At 40.5% G+C, this 19,415-nt stretch overlaps 1 protein-coding gene across 2 annotated transcripts in view; it reads left to right on the forward strand.

Moving 5' to 3' along the window:
• Positions 1-4,153, forward strand: part of NDFIP2 (Nedd4 family interacting protein 2) — a 47,511-nt gene extending 43,358 nt beyond the window's left edge. For both annotated transcript variants that reach the window (XM_037376377.1, XM_037376378.1), the window contains 2 exons: positions 395-500; positions 2,340-4,153. In XM_037376377.1, the coding sequence (XP_037232274.1) occupies positions 395-498 (104 nt within the window). In that variant the 3' untranslated portion in view covers positions 499-500; positions 2,340-4,153. The remainder of the gene's footprint in view (positions 1-394; positions 501-2,339) is intronic.
• The last annotated feature ends 15,262 nt before the right edge of the window (positions 4,154-19,415 follow it).

Raw genomic sequence — 19,415 nt, forward strand, 5'->3', positions numbered from 1 at the left:
TACCTCTTTGACATGCAGTATGTTTATCTTGCACGTTTCTAAAGGCACATTATATAGTTCAGTTAGTCTTCTAACACACTAACAACTTACTTTAAAAATTCTTGGAAAGAATGTGCAGCATGTATTTTTTTTCCTCTTTAAGTATTTTCATGCAGTCTTTTTAGCAGTTGATACTTGAACCAAGAATGAGTATAAAATTTCTGAAAAGCCTTCCATAACGCTGTCTCCTTATATCACAAGCAGGAGACTCGCTTGTTGAATTGTGAGTGATGTGTAAGGACCTCACTTTACTTTGTATAATCTAGATTTTTTAAAATTCTTTTAAAAATAATAATGTGGGACAGCTTGTAATTAGGTTGATATACTTAATTTTGTGCATTTTCTACACTTTCAGGACTCCTCCTGTTCTTTCGAGGCTTTGTTAATTATCTTAAAGTCAGAAATATGTCTGAAAGCATGGCAGCTGCTCACAGAACAAGATTTTTTTTCTTGTACTGAAGGTAAGCAATTTTTAGTGATAAGATTTTCTCTCCCAGGAAAATGGAGAAGAATTAAATACTTACATTAAAAATAATTGATGAAGTTGCATGGTTTTTGAACATGTGTCACGGACATGGTGTGTATTCTACATGGACTTAGAAATATCTGAAGTCTCTTGAAATCATGACGTTTGAAAGTAAATAATACATCCTCGTTGCCTCTAGTTCTCCTTGGAACTAATGTTTAGTAACAAAAAAAGAAGAACAACCTGTTGGTTTTCCTGAGCAAGAAACAGTATCTACTGCCTGTCAGGATACTGTCCTTTGTGTTGGAAAACTGGCATTAGTAGCCAACCTGTTGTCAGCCCGTTAGGAAGCACTAATCTGCCTGCATATTAAATCTGATTGACGTGCGTCTGAACACGCAAACAATAGATGAGTATTGTCTCTCTTTACATAACTGGATTAAGACAGTCATGTACAAGTGTGATTATTGTGTATGCAACAATGTGCTTTATATATCCTTCAGGTAGCTGACTAATCAGTCTGGCACATACTCACTTTTTTTCCCCACCCTTTAATACTTTTTATCCATTGGGTGGTTCCATTGGATTTCACTGTGTAACTTAAACCAGGGATCTCTGTTTTTGTGTGCAACTTTTTTACTTAAATTGCATGATGAGGTAAATTTAAGCCTAGAAATAAGTATTGTAGTATTTTCATTACTCTGCAGTTTACTTAAAACGCTTAAATAGTGTGTTTTGAGTGAGAAGCTATGTTTGATGTATAAAGCAGGTTTTCATAACTTTTCTCCAAGATTGGTCACAGGATCAATATGAAGTAACCAGCAACACATTATTGAAGCCAGTAAAAAAAAAGAGACAGCATTTGCCTAGGAAAAAAAAAAAGATTCCCTTTATATAAGACAGTGATACACAATTAAAAACAGCTAATGATAAATATCTATGCTATGCTATATAGTTCTTGATCACAGAAGAAATCTGTTAGCTTAATGTTTCTTTTTAATGTGCCACTTTGTCAAAATTATGTGGTAAGTTAAAGTTAAATAAGGCATATATTGCCTTTTAGTAAGCAACCTAAATTAGCAATTACATGGCAGCATTTCCTTTATACAATAGTTACATATTGCTACTTTTCTTACTAATATAACCTTCAGAATACCAAAATGTGTAGAGATGAGACTGAAAATACCTGTTAGCTTTCAGTACAATAAAGTGCAAAAAATACTATTTCAGCAATACTTGTTATGACTAATTGGTATTTGAAAGCTGTAGCTTGAAGAGAATAACGAAAGCGTAGGATAATGTGGTCTGGGATTCTTTGCTCTCCTGCTGTTAGAATTCTGCCTTGGGACAAAACACTGTTTAATTCAGCGTTATCTGAAGTTTATGAGTTGTCCAATCTGCATTCAGTGTCTTTGAGTTTTGACTTTACCTGTAAGCATCACTGAGATGTGTGGGCTGATAAGGCTTGTGGAGTGTTTAGAGAGCTGGACACACAATTATTTTTTGTTTGAAGCATCTTAAGTATTGAAATAAGAAGTTCAAGTTAATTGCTGTCATACTTAACTGTCCTTGCTCTTGCATAGACAGGTAACTTCCTCTACAGTGACTATTAGTTTTAATAAATAACAGATATTACCTCTACAGTTACAAAATATTCTAAGATGTTCTTTTGAAATAATAAAACAACAGTCAATTTTTGCTTTTTTTCTCCCATCCTGAAATGGTAGGGGGGGAAGCTGATTCTGTGCTGCTTCTAGGTTTAACATCAATTAGCAACACCAATCTTAGTGAATCACTGCGATGAACTAAAATACAACTCTTTCTTTATCTCCAGACTGCATCGAACAGACATTCCTTTCCTATACCAGTGTGAAACTTCCAGATGATCTGTAACCCTCTGAGTTTATAGGATAGAAGACTACTAAAACCAGAAGACAAATTAGTGAAGATAATGGCTTCAGAAATGAATGACATGATGGTTTATGCTCAAATACCAGTTCTGGTCATTCTAGTAAATATTTATAATTGCTGCCTTTTATTTTAGCACATTTGTGTATGTGCTTATTAAAAAGATAGTACTGAAGTAAGAACAAACCATCTGATAGTATAGATTAGGTACAGTCAGACTCAGTTAATCTGTGCTTGTTGTATCTGAAAGATTTAAGTGGTAACTTGTTTCACAGCGTGTATGTACCACTGACCTGTTGATCTGAAATTTAAGTAGAATGAAATGCATTAAAAGATTCAGATTAACCAGTTCAGACAGGTTTTTTATATGTTAGATTCATCTAATGATTATGTAGAACATTTTTAAGTTTACTAAAGCCCAGAATTCCTTGTTGTCAAAAACCTACATTCACCAATATTTTATGAAATTCAAACCAGTATACTGGTTTGCTTAAAAATGATACTCTACTTCGAGTCCCCTGTAAATAACTGCATAATGACTGTTTGAAATGCTTCTTAGGAAATATGTCAAAATATATTTTGTAACAGCATATTCTCTAAGTTTTGTTTAACCTTAGAGCTATATACATATTTTTTGTTAATTGGCTATTAAGGGTATAGTTACTATTAGATGTAATTTTGGACATAAAGGTATTGAATTGTTTCGTCTTATCCTAACTTTCCTCACACTATTATTAACTGGTTTAGGCTTCAGCCTGAAAGTTGTTATTCATATGCATGGTCCCATCAAAAGATAGTTTGTTCATGGTAGCAGGGATGGACAGCCTTACATCTTTAGTCCTCGGTTATGCTGTTGGACCCTTGTAGGTGCACCTTTGTTCCTGAAACAAAAGTATTGCAAATGTATTCCTGGGTTATAACACTAGCTCTGTTTAAGAGGTCTTGAGTTCAGTATAAATCTAACATCCACCATGAGGTCTTCTCAAAAAAAAGTTCACATAACTATTTTACGATGCTTGTTTAGAATAAATAGTTTGCCATTTCCTAAGAGTAAACTAATTTAAATTAAAGGTGATTTTGGAAATTATCTATGTAGGAAAAAAAATAATCTTACTTTTAAGGCTCTGAAAATAGGAAATGTGTGTTGTACCTCTCCCGGTATTCATTTAAGGTATACCATTACTTTCTTACAAATATCATCTCTTTAAGGGGTACTGTCTGCTGTTCATGCATGTGTGGTTTCCTTTAAAGTTTGTAAAACTTATGCTTCTCCTTAAGTAGGAGAATACATCTCTTGGTCCTTTGTACAACTGGAATCTCAGTTGCAAAAATACATTGGTTGTTGCTTGCACCTTCGAGGGAAAAAAAACCCCCACGAATACTTCCTCCATTTTTTTTTTTTTTTTAGTTCTGCCTTTTTGTTACTAACATTAAAAACAGTGAGGTTTATGTTGTTTTAAGCTAATGCTGTATTCAGTTTTGTATCTATAATGAATGTTTAAAATATATATATGTAAACTGGTCACATTATTCATTTTCTTAATCTTTCAGAGATACTGAAAGTGACTAAATCTTTAGGGGCACCTCCACTTCCCAGCTTTTTATGGAAAGAATAAAATCAAGTATTATGTTCAATATCTAATTGGGATTTCCTTCTAAACTTATGCTTGTTTCTGTGTTCATTTGCATTTGTTGTCCATATGAAGAAGCAGATAATAAAACATTGCTTTGTTTTGCTAATTGTCTTATGCTTTTTGGGTTTTTTTGTACTTCGCATTGGAAAATGCACACTGGAATACTTGTGCCAGCATGGAATTACAAATTACCTGGCAAAATAGGTACTAACCAATCCTCTCTACTCTGGTCCTTTTCATCTCATATTTTGCGGCAACACTGTAAGGACACTTATTTTCATGAGTTAATACAACTGTACAAAGCATGCAATATTGATTCATTTTTTCTTTATCCATATCAACTTGTACTATTTTCCAACTATATCAATTTTCCCAAATTAAGTAGCAGTCTTCTGATGTAATTACTTCTGTTTGCTCCAGTGCATTTTACAGAAAGCTTGGGTTTGTTGTGGTTTTTTTCTGGACTACCTTACAAAAATTCTCATTTGGACAGAAAGAATACGTAGGGTTAAAAATGTACACGTTATCTAATCCGCTGTAGTTGATGCAGCAGTTTGGTAGCCTGAAATCTCATCAGCAGGAGGAAGGGAACTGGGACACTGTTTTCAAAGACTCTGCAATCTATTCCAGATGTGTCAAATGCTGCATATTTTCCTTGCTATTTCCTGTGAGCTTGGTTAAGAGCAGCTGGCTCTGTGGTTTAGAGACACCTGGCCAGCTTTGCCTTGTGTCTTAGTTGGAGGGGGGAGCTCCAGTATCACAGTGAAGTTGACTGTAAACAGATTTTGTATGAATGCAAATAAGGCTTTGAAGTGTGGGGCGAAAGCTAGGGGAGGGGAGGTGGGGAGAGAGAATACCATTTTATTCAAGCAACTGGCATGAACATGATTTCTTTAGTTTTGTCATCTACTTTTATTGATGTGGACACCACACTTGAATACGATTCAAGTAGCCTGCAACTCTATTAATGCATTTCAGAAATGATCCATCACTCACACTTCCACTCCCCTTACGGAGAGAAGGTTGTCTCTAAGCTTTCATTTTGCTGTCTCATCTAGAGTATGGACACGTGATTAGCATATGTACATAGCTACCCAGAAAGAGTAGAGTCCAGTGTATCGTTTGTCCTATGTATGTTGTTCTTTTCCACCATCCCAAGTTCCCTCTTCTTTATAGTTCTGAGGATGCCATCTCTATCTTACCAACTTAGCATATCCCTTCCACTTCCATGTCCCTTCTCCTCTCTCTGTGCACTTGCTATGCACCCTGCAAGTTCAGGCAGAAGGCTGCCCTACTGCATGTTGGCTGCAGTTAATATATATTTATTTTTTAAAATTATTTTTTATTATATTTTTTTAAATTATTATTATTATTCTTCTCTGTAGTGATGAGAGGTTTTTTCATACATCCATGTTTTACAGGTAAGCCAACTTTTTAAAATCAATGACTTTAAGTCTGTGGTATATTTTCTGCTCGAGGAAACTTGTATGCAGTGAGGCTTAAAAGTATTGCAGACTGCGTCAGCTTTCCAGCTATTGTTCTTTTGTGTGTAAAACAGAAAGGCCTATATTAAAAAAAATTTTAAATGTTTTTGTTCTTTCGTATTCAGGGATAGTTACAGTTATCTCCATGGTTTTATATCTGTTCTTGTGGTCTTCACTCTTAATTTTCCTTGTGGTCAAAGAAACATTGTATTTCTGGGGATATCCTTAGTGTAATACGAGAAGTTGCTCATTGATTTTTTTATTATACAAGGCTGTGCAGGTGCCCATCCTTCTTAATTTTCTAGGTTGGTGTAATCCCATGATTTCCAAATGCCCAGTTTCACGTGGAACAGAGTGCTGCTGCTATAATTTGTTTATTAGTAAAACAACTATAAAGCACACCGCACTTGGGTGTGTTCATTAATTCAGTCTTGTAGTTAAATATAATTGCAGTAGCATTGCTGGTCAGTCCACTTCTGCTGCTGCTGTACGTAGCTGGTGAGAGCTCACTCCTGGAGTCAGAAGTCTTTGGTGTATTTCTTCCTTTAGCGGTGACTGGGTCTTTGAGCAAAGTCTGTGGGTCTTACTGGTGGAGGCATTACTGGGAATAAAGCCAGTGCTAATTGTCATGTAATCAGTAGCATGAACACCTGCAGGACCATTGCTAAGCTTTTCTTTGAGTGTTTAACTGACTTATAATTAATTAATTAATTTGACGCTATGTCTTGGAACTTTCATAGAAAACCTGTTTTCCCTGAGGAGTCAGAGTTTTGGGGTTTTGGTTATTTTGGTGGTGGTTTGTTTTTTGATTTTTTTTTTTTTTTTTTTAGAAAATTCACAACACCCAGTTCTGCTAGTGTTCATCATAGTATGGACATATGTTAAATGCAAGAAGCACCGACAACATAATACTGTGGTTAAAAAAACTTTTAAGTGTATGTATTCAGCAGACTTAAATGTGTCTGAATTCTGACTGAAAGCTACATGGTGTGCTGGACTTGGCAGGTTACATATGGCTCGACTTGGGTCTCTCCCTGGTTCCTCCTTCATAGAGATAGTGAGTGCTGCTGTGCAGTGCTCAAGGTATACCATGGGTTCAAGCTGAGATTGCTGCATATTAATCAGAGAGTCACTGTGAAGAGAGAAAGAGGAACGGGGAGAAGGAGTGCTTGGACCTTTAACTCTGGGTTTGCAACAGCTGATGTAGCAGGTGTTTCTGGCAAGATGATGGGAGCACATCTGGGTGCAGTCCTCCACCCTCTTCCTCCCCAGCTGACCAGCTGCTTTGTGTACCTACATAATCTGTGAAAAGGGCCCTTAGGTTTTCTTTTCTTCCTGGAGACAAACAGAATTGCAAACTCCCCTCTGCTTGGGCAGGGAGAGGGGGGTCCCAGCTGGCTGTCCAAGAAGGCACTTGGCCAGCTAGTTAGCCTAGCTGGCCCCATGGGAAATGCCCCTGCCTTGCCAGCAGGAATGCAGTTTGCAAGCGCTATCTTTGATTCGACAATCTGCGTGGCGTACACAGCCTTCTCAAGTCTTGTAACGCTGAGGTTTACGTTAATGAAGAAATCGGTGTTGTTGGCTTTGTATTTTGTCACAAATCTTGTGATGCTGGGCCGGTTTCTTACCATTTCACATAGTGTGGTAGCTCCAGGAGGTTCAGTTTAGGGTGGAAAAAGGTATGTTGCCTCCCAGCATGTTTTCCAAAATCTCTTACATGGATGCAATGCACTCATGAACATTTGCTCCTGATCTTGGGTGGACCTCTCTAGAACTACCTGGTACAAAGGAGTCACTAAGATTTATGACTGATTTCTAAAGAATTACCATTCTATTCATAAAATATACATCTTTTAAGAGAAACTGCTGCTTATTAGAACTATTGTCTGTTCAGTAACAGCAACAGCTGTAGGAGAAACAGCCCAGAACACTAATAGTACTTACTAATACTGTCTAATATAATACATATTTTAGTGAATGAAAAATTGCAAGTACTGTCTGTTAATTTTTTCATGTTGGAGTGTTTTCCTTTGGGTTTCTTTTTTTTTTTTTTACTTCTAACTTTGATTTTTACATTTAATTTGTATGTATGGAGTCTTCTTCCTTTGGGGGCTGTAGATGGCTAAAGGGTGAATGTTGCAGTCCTCAGAGGCTGACAACGTTTTTTTCTAGAGAGTCATGCTTCTTTGAACTGTGAGTGTGAAAATTACTTAGAGGTGTTTCAAGAGCAATGAGTTATCAAGAATTTAAGAATCACACTGACAAAAAGGCATACCCAAGAAGTAAAACAAAGAAAAAGCTACCTCACCCACCCCACCCCCCCAAAAAAAATATTTAAAAAAAATCAATCTTTTTGCTTTTTGACGTTCATCATGGCCAGTCAGGCAAAAGTAACTTTAGTTCTGCAAAGTCTTGCTTTGCAAGTCGTCAGTGTTAATAAAAACAGCAGAAGAAAGGGTCCTTCCAATTCTGCTCTGATGATTGAATTTGTGTTTAGAGTCTTCCCCCAGTTACCATACATATATATCATGATAATAAAATTCCTTACAAAGAAAATTCATGATTTTGTAAGTCAAGGAAGGTATCTGTCCTATGTTAATAACTAACTAAAACTTTTGTGCACTTACCATTTCCTTATAAATATCTTCAGTAAGGTGTCAGGAGTTTTATTTTTACGTTCGTGTTTAGACTTTTCCATGGGGTGTTGTGAAGTGAGTACAGTCCTTAAGACTAGGTACGTATGTTAACTCTGACAAGTGCGATGCAAGATGTGTAATTCTTGCCTACTTCAGTCCTTTTGAAGATGTGTAATGCAGGAAGATCCTTCAGCTTTGGCAATTCTGTGGTATAAAATTGAATCACTTTAGAATATGGGAAGAGACATTGTTTTGAATTTGCTTTTTGCGTTCAAAAATGAAATAACTTTGCAAGGTCCTGCACCTGGGTCAGGGCAACCCCCAGTATCAACACAAACTGGGGGATGAAGGGATTGAGAGCAGCTCTGCAGAGAAGGGCTTGAGGGTACTGGTGGGTGAAAAGCTGGATGTGAGCCATCATCAATGTGCACTTGTCCAGAAAGCCAGCTGAATCCTGGGCTGCATGAAAAGAAGCATGGCCAGCAGGTCAGGGGAGGTGATTGTCCTCTCTACTTGGCTCTCATGAGACCCCGCCTTGGAGTGCTGCATCCAGCCTCAGGGTCCCCGGTGCAAGACAGACATCGACCCATTAGAGCAGGGCCAGAGGAGGGCCACAAACATGATCAGAGGGCTAGAACACCTCTCCTGTGAAGGAAGGCTGAGGGAGTAGGGTTGTTCAGCCTGGAGAAGAAAAGGCTCTGGGGACATCATATAGCAGCCTGCCAGTACCTAAAAAGGGCCTACAAGAAAGCTGGAGAGGGACATTTTACAAGGGCATGTATTGATAGGACAAGGGGTAATGGCTTTAAACTAAAAGGGGGTAGATTTAAACTAGATAAAGGAAGAAATTTTTTATGATAGGAGTGGTGAAACACTGGAGCAGGTTACCCAGAGAGCTGGTCAGTGCCCCATTCCTGGAAATGTTCAAGGCCAGGTTGGACGTGGCTTTGAGCAACCTGATCTAGTTGAAGATGTCCCTGCTCACTACGGGGGGATTGGACTAGATGACCTTTGAAGGCCCCTTCCAACCCAAACTATTCTATGAACTTAGTAACTCCTACATGTGCTGCCAGTAAATGTCACAAAGCATTTTTTATGTATATTGTTATTTCCCCACAGCTTTTGTAAAGTCTTTCTCATCGTGATATTTGGGCTATACGAGTACTATATAGAGAATTTGATCTGTCTGTAGTCCGTGCCTATAAAGTGACCTACTGTATTTTATATGCATGCAGTATACATTTCTGTTATGATATCAAGAGAAAACATGGTGTGTGGTTTGGATTTTTGTTTTGTTTGTTTGTTTGGGGGTGGTGGTAGACTTTTTTGTGTTGCTTTGTGGGTTTTTTTAAATCTAGTGAGGTTTGCTTTCAATTTGCTTTGGAAATTTCAGCAGACCATTACTCTATCTCAGCCCTAAGCCATAAATTGCAGTGACAATTGTGATTTTTGCATCTTTATTTCCTTGGAGCTTTTTCTATTCTGTTTTTTTTGAGGCCAGTGTTAATGTTTGTGCAGTGTTTAGCATAGTCCCACTCCCCATCTTTTTTAGAGCTTCTAATTATACAGCATCTGTGTTATAAAAGTGAATTAAACTGCTAGTGTGTGTGATTTAATCCAGATTTGGGGCTTGTGAAATGCATAAAATGCGATCCAGTAGTATTTGTGCTCCTAATTAGTACAGAATTGTTTTGCCCTTCAAATGAGAAATACCATACGGTTAGCTCTCAGCTATCCAGAGGCAGCTTATCTGGATGATGAATCAGTGAATGCCATGGGCTGACACCTGCACTGGTCTTGTTTGGCTGCCAGCTCATCAGTTTAGTCATGGCAACTATACTGCTGTGAGCTTTGATTTAGGTTTGAGTTTGGAAAAGTTACCATAGCCACCAGGTCCTGAGTTAGTAAGTCCTTTGCAACTGTGCTAGTTGTGCAGAGCCGTCTTTGGTTTCCTAGGCTGTGTCTCTGGTATCTGGACTACTGGGAAATATCATGCAGAAATTTCAATACAGAGCCAGCTTGGGTCTGACATGGCTGGTCGTAACTCAGGTAAAACAAATTTGGTCAGGCTCAAGCATGTGCCTTTTGGGCCAGTCTGAGCGTCAGCATCATGCTCTTCAGCACATTTTGAGTACCTGTATTAACTAGATCTTTTTTCATGATAGTGAGAAATGACTGTCAGGCTGATGTATGTAACATTTAAGTTCCTTTATGAACCCAGTTTTAGGTGCATTGTTTGGTTATACAACAGGTTGAAGCTGAGTTCCTGCTCTCAAGACTATTTCTATATTTAGCATAAACAAATATCTCCTTCCCTGAGTATCCCAACTCCTATCTGAGTCCTATAGCTAGGTTAAAGGGTTGGATAGCCTCCTACCTGCTTTCCTTTGGACCAACAGTTTCCACACTCGCTGCAGAATCAGTTATTCGGGTTGGAGGGGACTGCAGGAGGTAATCTGGTGCGTGCTCCTGTTCAAAGCAGGGCCAGTGCAGAATTCAGACCACATTGCTTAAGACTTTGTCAGCAAGGTCTTGAAAACCCCAGAGCACAGGGATTCCCCACGTTCCCAGAGTGACTTGTCCCAGTGCTTCATTATTCTCTTTCATCATCATCACTGGCCAAGTTTTGATGAGGGATGTGCTCAGTGGCTCCTTCTTCGGCACCCTGGAGTTCCAGGGTCTCTCTTGACCGGTGAATCCTGACATGAGTGAGGGTGGATGTAACCTTGGTCTCTGGGTTACTGAGCAGCTGTCAAGTGACAAAGGGGAGAAAGCATTCTGAGATATTGTCCAGTCTCTAAAGAATTGCTCACATTTCCAACGCTGAAAAGGGAAGGTGGGTCTTCCGCTGTTTCCTGCCAGCTTGTGTAAGCATCTTAGTGTTCAGAGCACTGGGTGCCGTGAATTCTCTTAATCGTTCCTAAAATTGTCACTTTCCTGAAGTTGAAGCACCTGGGTATTTTCCTGTGATTCCTATTTCAAACTAACTATAAGTTTAACTATCTGGATCACTTGCAGCAGGACTCGTGTCATCTAATTTCATTTGCCTAAAAGTTCAGTCATCTAGTCTAAGCTAGTCACCAAGGATTACTCTGTAGTCAGATCAAGAGCTGCATCTGGAATGATGCTTTTTGCAACGCAATGCCTTATGTCCAAAATGGAGTCAACTGAATCAGCGCTGAAAAGTATTTGAACTGCAAACTGCTCTTTTCAGTACCTTTTAAAAAAACATGCCCTGCAGGTTCTTAAGAAAACAATAGCGTTTGGTCACACTGAAGCTTGCTGAAGAGTTCCTCATTTATAGGAAAATTGATTTTCTTTCTTTGAAATTCAGTTGAGGAATTTGCCTCAGCTTCCAGTGTTCCTGCCTTTTGGGGACATCTGTCCTGTGGCTCAGGATACCACAACTTCCAGTTGCCAGTTCCCTGGGTTCCTCCACGATCCTGTCTCATACTTGGCAACAGACTTCCGTCTGTTGGGTTTGAAATGGAATGGTTTGGGCTTTGTTAAATCCTGTTTTCTTACAGACTTTGTTTCTTAAGCAAATAAGAATCAGCTGTTTGCTCCCTTCTGATCCAAAAACTGAAGGGACATAATGAAGCAAGTATGCAGATCAAACTTTTTTCACAAAACATGCCATTGAGCTGTGGGACTCCTTTCCCCAGTATTTTGGTATTTGTTGTCATTAGAGTGGCTAAGTTCTTTACAAAGGCCAGAGAAACCAATTTCCTGGGCAGCCTGTTCCAGTGCTTGACAACCCTTTCAATGAAGAAATTTTTTCTAATATCTAAGCTAAGTATTTCCTCTGTTGTGCTCCAGACCCTTCACCAGGTTTGCTGTCCTTCTCTGAACACGCTCCAGCACCTCAGTGTCTGTCTTGCAGTGAGGGGCCCAGAACTGAACACAGCGTTTGAGGTGCGGCCTCACCAGTGCTGAGTGCAGGGGGACGATCACTCCCCCATCCCTGCTGGCCACACTGTTTCTGACACAAGCCAGGATGCTGTTGGCCGTCTTGGCCACCTGACTTTGAACCTGTGAAAGCAAGAGCTTTACCTGTTCTGAGTCTTAGCAGCTTGGTATGAAGAGTAGCAAACCCGCTGCAGGGGGTGCTGCTCGGCAGCTAGACAACACTTTCTAGATAGGGCCAGGGGATTTGCACTGTCATGGTTTAAACCAATTTTCAGAGACAGCCTTGGGACTCTTAATATGTCACTAAACATCTCAGCTGCAGAAAGGGATCCTTGGCCCTCAGGCCAATGGTGCCGTGGTTTACGTCTGCACTACTGCAATCCAGAAGTCCTGCAGCAGGCTGGCTGTATCCACACTGCATATACATGGCCTTGGCTGTTGTTGGACCCTAAGACAGAGTATTATTTTGATTTTTGTTTTAGTTCAAAGCACCTGATACGTGGCCTACACTGCAGCTTTTCAGACTGGTGCTTTTTTAGTATGAAGCAGATGGTCTGCAATATTTTTGAGTGCTCAGTGGTTCTAAGGCTGCTGAGTTCATGTTTGGAAGACTGAGACAGTAGCCGAGGAGAGTCAAACTTGGTGCAGTCTTAGCCACACTGCCTGTTATGAGCGTCCTCTGGAGTAAATCCCTGCCAGAACTGCATCCAGGTTCAGTCACGGGGAGAGTGCTTAGCTAGAGCAGTTCAAAATAGCAACAGAGAATGACCTAGCAGCTAACCAGTGCAGAAGATCAAGGCTCTGGTGCTTGCGTTCAATCTCTGACTCCTTCATTCAGCAATGTGGGCGTCATCTTAAAACCTATTTTCACGATGCCACAAATTTACTGAGCTGCAAGCTCAATCAGAGAAAACCTTGAAAGAAGCCTCTATACTGTTCAAGAAGTTGTGCAGATTCCCTCTCCAGCTCTGGGAAACTGGTTCAGTTGCTCCAAACTAGGCAGGATTTTCTTGTTAATTGGAAGGTTAAGCCTGAATGTTTTAGTCTGTTATATGAAATGAGAAGTGATCCAAAACATAGTGCAGTAAGATGGAGGACTTGAGCATTTAATTGTGGTCACTGGGCAAAATGAGGGTCTACCACCGCTTGAAAGCTCAAACCGGCCCTTGCCACCACTATGCCAAGTTAATATGCTATGACCATGTGACTTCCATGCAGGTAGCAGAAAGTGCACATTAATATTTAATTTTCATCCTGTGCTATGTAGGAGTGCCTCTGCGCTTCAGACTCACTCTGCATCCTGTCTTCTGGCAGGCTCGTTTCCATACAAAGGAAGGGATTTGCAGTGAGCTTTGAAAACATCCCCAGGTCCAAACAGCTATGAAAAGGTGTCTTACCGAGTATGCTCACTCTCTCCAGCCAGAGACACCACATTTCAGAGAGTTGCACAAGCTGTAAGGCTTCAAATCCTGCCAATGTTAGCATGTAATTTTTGCTTTGCATTTGTAAGTGGTCCCCATGCTTTCAAAGAGATGGGGGGTTAAGAAGAGGAGGCCTCTCTTTGTAGGACTGGGGTTTAGCCTGATTTTTAAAAATCTCAATTAGTGTTTTTGATTAAAGAAAAAAATGCAGGTTTCTATAAAGAGGTACAGAGTAGATTGCAGATCTGTTGATGCAAGGATAAATGTTAACTGGGCTTTCTCTGAGTGGCTGGGTGGGTGTCTGGAAGGTAGTGCTTCACCTGGGCTTCGTGTTCATGCCCCGTAGTTGTGCTCACCCAGAAGGCTCAATAAATAACTTTTTTCTTTGTTTTTTGTTTTTTTTTTCCTTTACTATTGTTCTACCAAGAGGAGGCTTCCTGAATTCAGCTGTATAAACTTTTAATGAGTGACCTACTTGCAAGGCTCCTTTCCACATCAGCAAACAGCGTGGGTGGGAGGGAGCTCCTTGTGCTCTCTGCACCACGGCCACCCTCTCCTCCCCATCCCCTCTCAGTGGGTCCCAACCAGGGCAGCAAGAGCTTGACCTGAACTCACCAGCCATGAACTACAGCGGCTGGACACGGCGTTTCTGCACCTTACTGTATCAGCACCCAAAACCATTGGGACCTTGTGGTGAAACTGGTGGTGTATACCATCTGCCCCAGCCAATGAGAGGCTTCTCAGGCATAAAGTGAACAGCTCTCGGTAATGATGAGGCCTGCATTATTGTTGACATAGTGATAAAATAATGTTTGCAATGTATAGTGTCCTTTCTTTCACTGCTTTTGAAAAGTGTACTGCGTTCGAGCACCAAAAAAGCCATGGATTTGGATCTCTTGTGCCATGCTTTACAGGTAGAGATCCCAGCGTCTGTCTGCATGGGGCATAACAGTGGTCACTCTTGCTTTCTCCTCCTCTGCCTGCTGCTCTGAGGGTTGGCGTTTTTTCTCCAAACATAGGAAACTTTACATTCATTTCTCCATACAAAGTAAAGACACTTTCTTGAAATAATATTTATTGTATGTTGATACTCTCTAGGCTTAATGTATTCCTGAAAAGGGGATTAGAACAAGAACGGGGGGGGGGGGGGGGGGGGGGGGCGCGAAGCTGCAAACCTGGATCCAAATAATTAACAAAAATGATTGGAAAATATAAAGATGTAATTTTACATGTTCTTTGAAACCCAGATGACTTCATACTATGCAAGACAATATGGAAAAAAAAGTTTCTAATGAATATTCCAGTTCATCATATGAAATTCCAGTAAATACTCAAAAACAGAATTATTGCTCAAGGTCATGCAGTTAGGTGTTTTTGTATGAAAATATTCCTGAGGTAACTTCTATGGACAACTCAGATCAGAATTTGTCCCACAGACAGCTAAGACTTTTTAAGGAAAATATCATCAGTGGACTTTAATTACTTATCTTTTGCTTTGACAGGAAAGAGTTCGTGGGCTGTACTGATGACAGCTTAGTTCTCCGTCTCTGACAGACTTGAAAGATACTCTTACTGCTACAGGGAAGATGAAATGTGTACATTACATATGTTGTAAAGAGACAGGATATATAAAGAGAAGAGTAAACAAACATCAATTAACATCTGGTTTCACCTGAGGCAGATGTGGGTTTCACATCTTGGACTTTGTTCCATTTTAGCGGTCACATACAGGCTTTGTGAGAGACCAGATGCATGTGTTGATTACAAGCAGAATCCATCTTTCATGTCTATGGTACCTAAAAATGCATAGCTTAATGCTATGTGCAGGGGGAAGGACAAAAACATCCATGTCTGTCTGGAAGGTGTATTCAGAGAGCGAAAGAAAAATGCCCATTTCTGCAGTGTCGCCCCCTGTTCCAGTGGTTTTCCAATGAGCTGCTCTGTAGGCCCATTTGCAGCTCTGTAAAAAATTGTCGTTACAATTTGCTTCCCAATATTACACCCTGCTACTTCTCTGCAGTAACTAATAATAATAGGTGCAAGAGTAGCATGCATTTGAATGAGTGGCCTTGAAATGCCAAATTATGGTTGCAGTGCAGTTCAAGGTTTGTGTAAACATCTTCATCCTGAAACTTGATGTCAAACGTTGGTTAATTCAGCCTGTTGCAAAGAGCCTGATAATTCATTTGTGTGCATCTCAAAACCACTGTGTAGTTTGGCATGGGAAGGGAATAGCAGCGAACTGGTGGGTCAGAAGTGAGGTCAGCTGGCAAAATGGTGAGGAAGCTTGCACCATACCTGCCTGCCATCGGTTTTGCTCTAGCTGGTGCTAATGTCTCTTGCTGTCAGGAGCTCTGAAGTCACCCACAAATCAAACAAAGTTAAAGCAACACACCGTGTGTTGCAGATGCATGTATAACACAGTAAACATGAATCAATTTCATTAGTGGAATGTGTTTTATCAATGGAAATGGGAACCTGGATTTAGAAAAAGGAGGTTGATGGGAGATGGGGATTTTTTGGGGGTTGGGGGAAGAGGAGTTTCTTCTGTGCAGTGAGATTCATTCCTCTGGAAGGTCCCTACCAGGTGTTTTGGTGAAGTCCTGTGGAGGAATGTGCAGTAATAAAAAATGGAGATTCAGTGAACAAACCAGGAGGCAAGGATAGATTTATGTCCTTAGCGACTCAAGCCAGTCTCCATATGTTGTTAACATTAGATGGCGAGAGAAATTAACTGTATCATGGGCTATTGCACAGCCTGTATTTTGAGCCTCTCCTGTTTAAAAACAGCTTAAAACAAATGGAAAAGATAAAATGAGAATTTTCCTCAAGTGAGAACAGATGGCAAAGTTTTCAGGCTCTGGAAGGCTGAAGGAGATGTCTCCGTGGCCAGGAGGAGGTGAGATGAGGAGTTCTCCTGAGGGTACCGTGTCACCTCTTTCTGCAACAGGAAAGTCAAAATCCTTCAACAACGGGCTTCTTGTCACAATAACTTACCTTTTGTAGCCAGCCACCCTCCCTTTGCTTTAGTATGGTGCGAAGCTGAAAATATTGTGGACATAAAGTTACTTGACAGACATGGTCATTACTCCTCATGACACTTGGTTCATTAAGCTGCATTCTCTAATTCCTCCTTTGGCAGGGCTCGGGGGGCTATAGTGCAGTACCATCAAGCATCTTGGTCTTCTTCCTTTCTTATATATCAGGAAATGTGGGAGTTTATTATTGATTTTTGTGGCATCTAAGTCGCTCTCAGGTGGTCTGTCTGCCCAGCTGGCACCTCTGGCTCTTCCTGAGCTGCAGTGCCGGCAAGCCAAGGAGCCATACCAGGCATTGGTGGGACCTGGAAATACCCTGCCACCAGTGTCCAGAGCCTCCATATAAAGCAGGGAGGATGCTTTTAAAACAATTATTTCAGGAACTGTGCAGTTTGGCCCTATGTTTAATTAATTTAGTAAAGCTGTAGGCTGGCTCAAGTTCCTTAAAAGCCTTAGTTGCAGTTATTTTCTTTTAAGGTGTGGGCCTTTTTACAGCTCTGAAGCAAACAAACAAGCTCCGCTTCCCATTTTGTCACTAGAGCACCTGCCTGGAGAGGCTTCAATTCTCATTTGACGTGCAGGAGGCTTTTTAACTTTTCTCCATTTGAACCATGACAATTGCCCCCCACAAAACAGTGCTCCCAGGTAACAAGGTGTCTAGGGGCTATTTTCACAGTCCCTAATGATGACTTTTTTTTCCCCAGTAAAAAATTATTTGGTCACTGAAATAACATGATCATTACTGAATTATTCACTGGTTTGCTTTACCTGCCAGTAGAGTGCCCTAACTGATAGGCCTTAAAGTTATTTCCCTCTGTCTTTGTTCAATGTATATTTAAGTAATTACTTCATACAAAGGGGTGGAACAGCTCCAGAAGGGGAGCTTGGCAGAGCAGGGCTGCTTTGTCAGGGCGGGCACGATCCTCTCCCGAGAGATGACTGCTGAGAATTTCACATCCCAGTAGAGAAAAGACAGAGGTTGAACGAGTATCTCCCAAATTCTACATGTGGGCTGTTGAATAAAAGCACTACTGCCTTCATTTTGCAAATGATGCTGAAGCACAGCCATTTGAACATTTTGTTTGCCCTGAAACAAATTGATTTGGTTTGGTTTAATGTCAGTGAGGCCACCTCTCTTCAAGTCTCGTTTTGCTTTGGAAAAATATGCCTTTTAATTTTTTCAGTGGTGTACTTCTAAGGCTTAAGTAAAATGAAAAAAGAAACCCACTCAAAACCCAAAGAATGTATCGACACATCTATAGCTAGCTGGGCCTTGCAGAGAAGAGGCAGAGAGGGAAATGCAGCTGCAGGTTGATCCCTGCAGGGCAAGGAGATAGCTTTTCATTTTCTGTCTGCTGCAAGATGATGAATTTCATTGCATCTGGAAAATAGTCATGGCTATAGGATCACAGTTCAGCTATGACCTTCTGGGTGGTTCATATCGCTGTGGAGGCTGGGGGTTTGGTTGGGTTGGTAATCACCTGTTGCACCACCTTATGCTCAGTAAACATTTTGAAAGCCAACTGCAGCTCCAACTGCTAGAGACTTTATTTTTTCAGTGTAATCTGAGATCTGCAGCGTGTTTTGCAGAAGGGCCAAACTGTGGGCACTCTTGAAATATACAGCAGAGGCTGCCGTTGCTCGTGCCTGTATTTCTAATTGCTGACAAACCTGGTAGCAACCAAATCACTGTATAGCCGCCGCAAATGAGAACTGCTGAAATACTAGGCCAGCCAAACACCATGGTATGACTACAAATAAACTACAATGTCTGGATGGATCTTGGGTGAATTATCTGTCTAATCAAAACTTGTAAAGTGTATGCAACAGTACAGAATCTGAATTTCTCAGCAACAAGCAATCAAATAATTCAACAGTTGGCCAGGAAGTTAATTGTTTACACTAAAACAGCTTTCTTTCAAGACCTTGGGTGTGGATGAAGCATAATATTTATTTAAAGATGGAGATAAAAATTTACCATGCACACATAATCTTGTGTGTACATCTCTGATGTAAATACCTTCTTATCCCTAATGCCTCTGACTGCTGTAATTCTGTATTGCACTATTTATACAACCAGGAAGATATGAATTAAAAAGGAAATCCTGTACATCTTTTATATTGGGGCACACAAAAGCACCCAAAGCAGGGAATCAGAGCCTTTGTTTTCATACGGATTTTGTGGTTTTTAGCAAACAAAATGGCTTCTAAGCACATATATTTTCCTCAGCACATAGTTTCTAACAGTTACCATGTAGGTTGTGTCTAGAGAAGATCAGTCTGGTTTTTTTCTCCTTTCTTTGGGCTAACAGTATAGTAGAGGGTCACAGGTTTGGCACTGCCTCCTCTGCCTTCTTTGCCAGCAGGCATGGGCTCCATGCTGCAGCAGCCCTGGGAGCAGCTGATGGCAAAGTGGTTGCTGCCATGAGGAGATGCTTAGCAGGCCGGTCCCAACATGGCACACGTCTCCCTTACCAAGGATTTTAAACTTGTTGACTGGGAAAACCCTACTTGCCAGAACATGATCTTTTCACACACAGTGAGAACAATCTCCTATTGTCTCTGGGGATAAAATGGTGCCAGTAAAAGATAAAACCCCCATGCCAATATGGTGATACATAACTACGTTAACTGCTTCACCACTATATTTAACTGTGAGGTAAAAGCCTCTGAGAGAGGTGGAGTTTTTTGATCTCGCATATCCAAATAAGTGGAATGTAGCAATTACATTGAAAAAAAAAACAAACCACCCAAATGTTACATTCACAGCTATTACTGGTATTTTTTGTTTGTTCATATGCCCTGGCTGAGCATCTGTATGGCAGGGCAGGAGCAAAGGTTGAAGTGTCTCCCGCTGCCTTCGCAGCTTTGTGGGGCTGC

The sequence above is a fragment of the Falco rusticolus genome, chromosome 2, assembly GCF_015220075.1.
Source record: "Falco rusticolus isolate bFalRus1 chromosome 2, bFalRus1.pri, whole genome shotgun sequence".
Classification (NCBI taxonomy): Eukaryota; Metazoa; Chordata; class Aves; order Falconiformes; family Falconidae; genus Falco; species Falco rusticolus.